General features: G+C 41.0%; 1 protein-coding gene across 1 annotated transcript in view; it reads right to left on the bottom strand.

Moving 5' to 3' along the window:
• Positions 1–484: 484 nt before the first annotated feature.
• Mrpl48 (mitochondrial ribosomal protein L48) overlaps positions 485–9950 on the bottom strand; it is a 35433-nt gene continuing 25967 nt past the window's right edge. Inside the window, exons 6-8 of the mRNA XM_090348397.1 lie at positions 5550–5652; positions 3105–3194; positions 485–1149 (exon numbers count right to left, since the gene is read on the bottom strand). Of these exons, the coding sequence (XP_090204523.1) occupies positions 1075–1149; positions 3105–3194; positions 5550–5652 (268 nt within the window). The 3' untranslated portion in view covers positions 485–1074. The remainder of the gene's footprint in view (positions 1150–3104; positions 3195–5549; positions 5653–9950) is intronic.

The following is a 9950-nucleotide window of genomic DNA, read 5'->3' as shown; positions in this document are numbered from 1 at the left end:
CTTCTTTTATTTTCTTTTTTATTTTTTTTTGCCAGTCCTGGGGTTGAGCTCTGGACCTGATGACTGTCCTTGGACTTTCTCAAGGCTAGAACTCTATCACTTGAGCCACACCACCATTTCTGGCTTTTTTCTATGTATGTTGTACTGAGGAATCGAACCCAGATCTTCGTGCATGCTAGGCAAGCACTCTACCACTAGGCCAAACTCCCAGCGCAATTCTTTTCTTTATAAAGTACCCTGTTTCCTATTCAAGAGGCTGAGATTTGAGTCGCAGTTTGAAGCCAGCCCAGGCTGGAAAGTTCATAAGACTCTTATCTCCAATTAAGCACAGAAAAAGCCAGAAGTGGAGCTGTAGTTCAAGTGGTAGAGTGCTAGCCTTAAGCAAAAAAGCTCAGGGGCAGCACCCAGGCTTTGAGTTCAAACCCCAGGACCGTCAGGGGGGAAAAAAGTACCACTCAGTTTCAGCTATTTCATTATAGCAATACAAAATGAACTAATATAGGGAATTTATTTGTGCTATGATCCATGCATCACTACAAAACTAGATTGCTATAAAAGATGATTTCAAGCCAAGCATAGAGGCACATGCCTGTAATCATAGAACTTGGAAAGGTGAGGCAAAAGGATCTCAAAGTTCAAGATCAGATAGGGTTACAAAATGAGTTCCAGGCCAGGATTACATAGCAAGAAATTACCTCAAGAAAAAAAAGCTGACTTTAATTTTAACAATATGGAAGAGGATAGTGCTTCTATGCTAAAGCGTCAGACTAAAAGAAATCAAGTAAAGTCAAGATGGCCTGACCTCTCTCTTCTTTCCTCTCTTCTCTGTGACACAATACAATAGTAGTAGTAACAACTATAGCAGCAGATTTTTATTAGGTGGAGGATACTCCAGGATATTTCAAAGTGGTAATAACATGGCAATCCATGTTACAGAGAAAAAAGCATTCCTAGTGTGGACATAAGCAATTAAGAAATCAAAGGGTCAGTCTTCTACTTAAGTCTGACCACCTAAGAAGCTCTTCTCCTTGAGACTCACTACCACCAGTGTTATATTGAAAGCAACTCTGGTAGCTAGTTTAGCTTAGCCAACAGTTCTTCAAGTTCTGGCCGAGCTTTGAACCTTCCCTTGAAGTCTTCTTCAGTGTGCTGGGGAGAGCAAAAAAGAAAAGTAGTGGGAATTACTACAGAGCCTTTAGTTTCTCATATACATACAGCATTCAAAATGGGCCCAGGAGCTAGTTGTGCAGGAATGATTGAGATTCAGCTCTCAGTATTCACTACCATGTCTGAGACTTGTTTTAGATATCCAGAGCTTCAAAGTTAAATTAGACTTCCCAGACATAAAGAACTACACTTTTGTTATTGCTGCTTTCTTACACAGATCAAAGCCAAGACTGTGCACATCAGACTAAAAGCACTTTTTTGGGGGGTGGGGGGAGGGCAGTTCTGGGGCTTGAGCTCTGGACCTGGGCTTTGTTCCTGAACTTCTTTTGCTCAGGGCTAGCACTCTACTATGTGAGCCACTTCTAGCTTTATCTGAGTAGTTTATTGACGATAAGAGTCTCATAGACTGCCCTGGCTGGCTTTGAACTGCCATCCTTAGAGCTCAGCCTCTAAGTAGACTAGGCCTACTGGTGCCTAGTTAGCACTTTTTTTTTTTTAAGTAAACATGATCCCTTCATAATAAGAAATAATATTTGCAGGTTCTAGGATCTTTTGTCAACTTCACCAGAGCATAACCTCCATGTTCATAGGTGGAAGTCAACAAGATGACAAGCATTTACTTAGAACAAAGGGATATGTAAAGTCAGGGTACTAGTCTAATATGACCTGATGGATTTGTGCCATGCAAATAGACCTGAATAACCAGTATTTAGGCTAAGGTTCCTGATGACCTGTTCTGCCAGTTTTCCATGTCCAACCAAGCCTCCTTCTGAATATCATTTTTTTTTTTTTAAGTATTGGGGCTTGAACTATCGACTTAAGCATGCTATACAAGCATCTTTTACTTCAGCTATACCTCTAGCTCATGACCAACATGAGCCAGTACCAGAGCTTGATGTCAGATCCTTGCACTTTCATTCAGCTGTTTATTTATTTTTATTTATTTATTTATTTATTTGCCAGTCCTAGGCCTTGAACTCAGGGCCTGAGCACTGTACTTGAGCTTCCTCAAGGCTAATGCTCTACTACTTGAGCCACAGCACCACTTCTGGCTCTTTCTGTTTATGTGGTACTGAGAAATCAAACTCAGGGCTTCATGTATGCTAGGCAAGCACTCTACCAACAGGCCAAACTCCAGGCCTTTATTTTATTCTTTGCCTCTCCTGGGGTTAAACTCAGGACCTGGGTACTGGTAAGCACTGAATCACCACTGTAGTTCTGGCTTTCTTGGTAGTTGATTGGAGATGAGAGTCTCATAGGATTTCCTACTCTAGTTGGCTTTGAGCCTCAAACCTTAGATCTCAGTCCCCTGTGTGGTAAGGTGATAGATGTGAGCCACTGGTGCCTGGCTTATTTATTTTTGCTCAGCACTGGTATTCTATCACTTGAGCCACACTTCCAGTCCAGCTTTCTTGCTGGTTACTTAAAGACAGAGTCTCATGTGTTTTTCTGCCCAGGATGGCTTCAAACCTCAATCCTCAAATCTCAACTTCCTATGTAACTACAATTATAGGCAAAGGCACTGGTACCCAGCTACATGACCAGCGTTTATTACCTGATATATTCAATCAGGTTACAGAGAGGCCTTGAAGGTCTTGAAAATGTCTCTTGAAGGTATGTTTTCCTATTTGTGTTCTGATATATTACATTATATGCAACCTTTAAACATGGTGTTATGGCTACATAACTGCCTGAAAGGAGAGAATTTGGACTGTCATGGGTTGCCCCTAACAGTGAGACAGTGAGATGGAGGTGAGCTCCTATGGTATACAAAATATCACCCTGGATGCCTCAACCATGTTGGAATAACACTCCCAGTACCACCAGACTGCACAGTGCTCCTCATTATTATATGGCCCGAACTATCTGCTCTTTTGAAAATCTGACAGTCCATTCTCCTCATTTTGAAGGAGGCTTCTTCCCAAACCATCACCTACCTCTCTCACGGACAATTTGACTCCTTCAGGAAGATTGCTCTGGAGTAATTCCAGGAAAATCTCTGCAAATGTAGCACTCAAACCACTGATCTGTAAAATGAGAGAAGATACTCTAAGGGAAGGCACTGAAAGCTTAGGCTTTCAGTAACCAGGCAGACATGGCCTAGGCTCAAATGTCAACTCTAGTAAGATAAAGGATGAACCCTAATTTCTGAACCTGGCCATTTATTTGCAGGGTGCAGCACAGAATGTTCCTGGCTGCGATGGATGTCCTAACTGAATCAAGAAGTTGTCAAGTCCAGGTTTATCCACATGGCCAGGTGCTGACTAGGATCAGCCCTTGGCTTGAGAATAAGAGGTGAGTCAGATTTACAGGAGAAAGGCAGTGCAGGGAGCTGTGAGGACCCACAAGAGAAAGATCTATCAATCCAGTCAGAGAAGGTCAAAGAAAGTTTCCAGAGAAGTTAATAAGAGAAGTTAATAACTATGTGAGTCCTTGAAGAACAACAGGATTTTAAATGGGGAAGAGTTCAATGGTAGCATAAAGTTTTCAAGGCAGAGGAAACAGGATTCAGAAATATGTGTGTGCATAACAATACAATTCAAATGAAAGTATTATTAGAATTAGGCTCTGATGTGGCCGGAGTGGATAGGACATAAAGAGGAGAAGCAGGAGGAGAACCATAAAAGCAACTGATAGCTACAGAATTCATATTTAATCTGTGGGCCCTTGTAGCAAGTAAGATCTATCTACTAATACTTGAAGACATGAAAATTTCTAGGCATTTCCATTATTTTAAATTTAGCACATTTAGGGGCTGGGAGCATGGCCTAGTGGTACAGTGCTTGCATAGCATGCACAAAGACCTGAGTTTGATTGCTCGGTACCACATACACAGAAAAAGCCAGAAGTGGTGCTGTGGCTCAAGTGGTAGAGCTCTAGCCTTGAGAAAGCCCAAGGACAGTGCTCAGGCCCTGAGTTCAAGCTCTGGGACTGGCAAAAAGTAGATGTGTGAAATGTCACAATGAAATTTCCTTAACATATAGTATAATTACTATAATGCTAACACAAAATAATAAAATTCCATAAAATGAAATATTATTTGGCCATAAAATTAAGTATTATACTACAATATCAATAAACGTTAGAAACATGAAAGCACCTAGATGCAAATGGCTATATGTCATACAATTAAACATTTAAATTCCATTCAAATGAAATGCACCAAACAGCTAAATGTATAAAGTAGATGAGTTATTCTAAGAGTTTGGGGAAACCGGTACAAAGGTGTAACTTGTAAAGGATGCAAGATTTATTTGGGCCGATGAGAATGTTCTCAGATGGATCACAGTGGTAGCTGTGTAACTTTCTAAATATATTACAAGCTATTGAATCATTTAAATGAGGGTGAGTACTTGGCTTGTTCCTTTTTGGGAGCCACATCTATTTGAGGGGGTTGGTCCTGGGCTGGCTTTGAACCACGATCCTCAGATCTCAGCCTCCTGAGTACCTAGGATTGCAGGTGTGAGCCACCAGCGCCCAGTGCTCCCCTACAAAGTGTGTGTGTGTGTGTGTGTGTGTGTGTGTGTGTGTGTGTGTGTGTTTTAAATCTACATTCCATAACTGAGGGGAAAAAAAGCTGTTATTCCCCCCCACCACCAGTCATGGGACTGGAACTCTGGGCCGGGCATTGTCCCTGAGCTCTTTAGCTCAAGGCTACCACACTGTCACTTCCAGTTTTCTGGTGATTGGAGATAGGAGTCTCACAGACTTTTTAGTGTCCAGGCTGGCTTTGAACAGTGATCCTCAGATCCCAGCTCCTCAGTAGCTAGGATTACAGATGTGAGCCACCACGCCCAGCAAAGCTGTGATTTTTAAAAAAAATTTTTTTCTTCTGCTTTTCTGTTTTTGTGGTACTGGGGTTTGAATTCAAGGTATTACACTTGTCTATCACTTCAGCCACATGCCATAGTACTTTTCGCTTTATTATCTTTCAGCTAAGATCCTTATTCTTGCCCAGGGCCTGCTTTTGACTATGATCCTCCTACCTATTACTCCTAAATAGCTGAGATTTTACAGATATGCACAACCATATCCAGCTTATTTGTTAAGATAAGTCACCCTAACATTTTGCCTAAGACAGCCTCAAACAGTAATTCTCTGGATCTCTGCTTCCTGAGCGGCTGGAATTATAGGCATGAGCCACTTGAAATTTTTAATAACTTTTGGCACCATCATGCTGGTATGGTTTTTTACCATATCTATAGGAAAAAGGCAGAAGATAACTGCTAGAGCTAAATGGAAGCCTCTTAGGTTTAGTGAAAGAAAATAATAGGATGACATGAGTATGGAAGGAAACCAAAGCTGGATTGAATTTAAGAGGAAAAAACACAAGGCATGCAACAAAGAAGCAAATGCATTTCAGGTTCTCCCACAGTACCTACCTGAACCACTCGCTCGTGGGTGGTAAGGACTGAGTCCAGGAACATTTTTCTGCCTTGGTCCTGTAGCCTCAACAACTCCATGGTTTTGGTGGGCATTGCATAACTATGGAAAGAGAGCATGATATTGGAAGTGTCCATGTAACCCAGCAACTTTTTCTGTTTTTCTTTTTGTTTTCTTTTGTGCTTGAACTCAGGGACTCCTGCTCTTCTTAAGTTTGAGTGGTAGAGCACCAGCATGAGCAAAAAAGCTCTACTTTTTTCTTTTTGTTGGTTAACTAGGCTTTTCTGTCATGGCTGGCTTCAACACATGATCCTCCAAATTTCAGACTCATGAGTAGTTGTGATTACAGGCATGAGCTATCAGTGCCTGGACTATAGCCACCACTGTATATAGTAGCTTCTAGAACCCAGGGGAGCTTATCAATAGCCAGAAGCAAAGTAACTAAAAAGCCTTTACCTCCTCCAGAAGTCTCTAAACCTTCTGATGGGGACAGAATGTGTCTAATACCTTTCTGTATTCCTGGTGCTTAATTCAATATAATACTCTGAATATAACCTGATGGTTAATAAAGATTTAAAGCTACTAAAGAACAGCCACCAGTAGGTGTGCTTTATTCTGGAGAAATAAAGCAACAAGCCCAATTGTTCTGGGGTCAAGATTTCTGAACCTTACCCCACAATTGACATTTTAGGCCAAATACTTTTTACCCCCTAGTCCTGGGGCTTGAACTCAGAGTCTGGGCACTGTCCCTGAGCTTCTTTTGGTCGAGGCTAGCACTCTGCCACCTGAGCCACAGCACCACTTCCAGCTTTTTCTGTTTATGTGGTAGTTAAGAATCGAACCCAGAGCTTCATTCATGCTAGGGAAACACTTTATCTAAGCTACCTTCCCAGCCTCCCAAATACTTTTTTTTTTTTTTGCCAGTCCTGGGCTTGAGCTCAGGGCCTGAGCACTATTCTTGAGCTTTCTTAAGGCCAGAGTTCTACCACTTGAGCCACAACATCACTTCTGGCTTTTTTCTATGTATGTGGTACCAAGGAATCGAACCTGGGTGTTCCTACATGCTAGGTAAGCACTCGACTGCTAGGCCAAACTCCCGGCCCAATTTTTTTTTTTTTAATGGGACTGAGATGCCACTGGTACACTTTAAATGTTGACAGTTATCTGTATACATTATCTCAATCAGCTGAGTGGAGAACTGCTGCTGTATTCTATGCTTCATACACCAGTAGATCAATGTGCTGCTGTGAAAGAACACAGGACTTGGTGTTTGCCCTTTATTAGCAGTACTTAGGTCATTCACTCTCCCATCTGGGCCTCAGTATCTTTATATATAAACAAGATTACAACCTGAGCCTGTATCTGTACACAATTGTAACGACCAGGTATGGTGATGAGACAGGCCTAAACTAATGGCCAAATGAAAACATGGTATTAGGGTTGTATTCACCTTACTCAAAATTTCATTGTACTGCAGATAAATGAAATAATGACAACAGGATTCCTGAATTTTCATGCCTCACAAAGTTTTATCACATAATAACAAAGGACAAAACCTTCTAGATGGATCTCTATGAAAGTTTAGCATAAGCCTGGTGCTTGTGGCTCATACCTATAATCCTAGCTACTCAGGATCTGAGAATCATGGTTCAAAGCGAGCCTATACTTTCTTAAAGGAAGGTAACTATTAATGTACATTTTAGTACAAGCTCCTGATTATCCACTTGGACTAGTACTTAGAGAGACATTACTCTAAATCCCTATGCTACTTTTCCACCTTGAACTGGCCTGTTCCATATGCCACCTTATATATTATAACTACATCTCTCAATGTGTCTATGTGCACTTTGTGTAAACTCCTGAAATTGTCTCAGGATCCCAATCAGAATATAGTACAGTGCCTTCTACACAGCAAGAAAAGACTCAATAGTCATGGGACTTGAACTCTGGGCCTGGGTAGTATCCCTAAGCTCTTCAGTTCAAGACTAGCGCTCTACCCCATGAGTCACAGTGCCATTTCAGGTTTTCTGGTGGTTAATTAGAGATAAGGGTCTCACAGACTTTTTAGTGCCCAGGCTGGTTTTGAACTGAGACCCTCATATCTCAGCCCCCTGAGTAACTAGGATTATAGGCATGAGCCACTCTGCCTGGCACAGCAGGTTTTATTTTTAAGGCATAAATTCACTGTGTAGCCCAGTTTCGCCTCAAACTTGAGATCCTCCTGCCACAGTTCACAAGTGCTAGGAATAGGCAAGTGACACTACACCCAGGTAATTTTTAAACTTATACTATACAACTGGATTGTATAGTCATATTTAAGAATCTGTCATTCTTTCAACAATGGCTGAAGGTCTTCCATGTAACAGAGCTTGTGCTAGATGTTAGAAGAAATAAGGAACACTGCCTCCTTCTAGAAGGAGTAAATGGAAGGGGAACAACACATGAATAGATCATACAGGCCAGAGCACTGAGTGACAAAATAGAGGTATATGTCAAGTGCTAAAAGAGCAAAAACCCTCTGGGGCATCACCAAGACATAAAGTACATTTTAGGCTTAAAAGAATTGAAGTACTGTCAGCTAGAGAGCTGTCAGGCCCTCAGTCTTTCTAGGTAAGTGCTCTATCATGTGAACCATACCACCAGCCCTGATTTTTGCTGGTTATTTTGGAAATATAGTTTGGTAAACTTCTTTTTGTTTTTCTGAACTCTGGGCCTGGGCGCCGTCCCTCAGCTCTTCAGCTCAACGCTACTGTCCTACCCCTTGAGCCATAGTGCCACTTCCAGTTTTCTGGTGATTAACTGGAGGTAAGAATTTCACGGACTTTTTAGTGCCCAGGCTGGCTCTGAACTGAGATCCTCAGATTTCAGCCTCCTGATTAGCTAGGATTACAGGCATGAGCCATCTCGCCCAGCTAGTCTGGTAAACTTTTCTGCCAAAGCTGGATTTATACCATGTTCCTTCAGATCCTAGCCATACGAGAAGTAAAATAAGCCAGTCATTAAAAGGTAAATATTGTGTGGTTCCACTTATGACTTGTATTAGTCAAAATCAGAGACAGAAAATAGAATGGTAATTGCCAGAGGCTAAGAAGGAAAGGAGGGAGTACAGGGTTTTTAATGGTACTAGCTTTAGAACTCTGGGTCTCATATTTGGTAGGCAGCTAGAGTTTCAGTTTTACAGTATAGATGGTTATGAAGACAGACGGTGATGAATGTTGTACAACATTTTGGATGTTTGATATCACCTTACTTGTATATTTTAGAATATCCAATGCTTCATATGTATTTTCTCACAGTTAAAAAAACTTACAAGAAGTGATGCTGTAGCGCAAAGTGGTATAGCACTAGCCTGAAGCAAAAGGAGCTCAAGGACAGTGCCCAGACTTCAGTTCAAGCCCTACAACCAACAAAGGAAAAAAAAACAAACAAACCATAAAGGAATCTCAAACATGTAATGCTAAGAGAACAAACAGGTGTACTTTCTCTTTTCTTTCCTTTTGTGTGTGTGTGTGTGCTGGTACTGAGGCTTGAAATCAGGGCCTGGGCACTGGGGAAGAGCAAACAGATTGACTATTCCAGAATACCAGGTTTATTTATTATATTTATTTATTATATTTATAATACCAGGTTATTATAATGAAACTGCTCTATATTTTGATTGTGGCAGATAATAAACCTAAGAACATGACTGTATTTAGTAGTTGTACAAAGGGGTTTTAATTCCAAAGGTCAGGTTATGCATGCAATGCGCCCTGATCATTACTAACCCTTCTATCATTCTTCCCAATCTTCCTCCCTTCTTTCCTACCCTGAAGTTACATAGTTCAAGTTTTACAAAATGTACATTGAATGTAATGGCTCCATTTGCTCACCCCTGTGATTGTTCTCCCCTACCCCTAAACATGTTTCAGCTTCCTGGCATCCATTTTGTTAAACGGTTTGTAGTTGTTCAGAGGACTTACATTATTGGGCTCCTCCCTAAGTATACCATCCTTTATTAATTTCTTTGTGTGTATATGCATAAAAGACTGCATGCTATCATATGTGTTTCATTTTAGATCTAACTTCCACAAACGAGAGAAAGCATGTATCATTTTTTTCTCTCTCAGCCTAACTTATTTTATTTAACATAATTTTTTCTAGGTCCATCCATATCCCTGAAAAATAGAATATTATTCCTTCCGATAGATAAGATTCCATTGTATATATGAACCATATTATTTTTTTGCCAGTCCTGGGGCCAAACGCCTGACGCCCATATTTTTTTGATCCACTCGAATTAGTTTTTAAAATCCTGACTTGAAGTGGGAGCATGGCCTAGTGGCAGAGTGCTTGCCTAGCATGCATGAAGCCCTGGGTTCAATTCCTCAGTACCATATATATCAAAAAAGCCAGAAGTG

Source organism: Megascapheus bottae, chromosome 16 (assembly GCF_031878675.1).
Source record: "Megascapheus bottae isolate mThoBot1 chromosome 16, mThoBot2.hap1, whole genome shotgun sequence".
Taxonomy (NCBI): domain Eukaryota; kingdom Metazoa; phylum Chordata; class Mammalia; order Rodentia; family Geomyidae; genus Megascapheus; species Megascapheus bottae.
The sequence above is the reverse complement of the archived record's forward strand: the minus strand, read 5'-3'. Positions and strand labels throughout refer to the sequence as shown.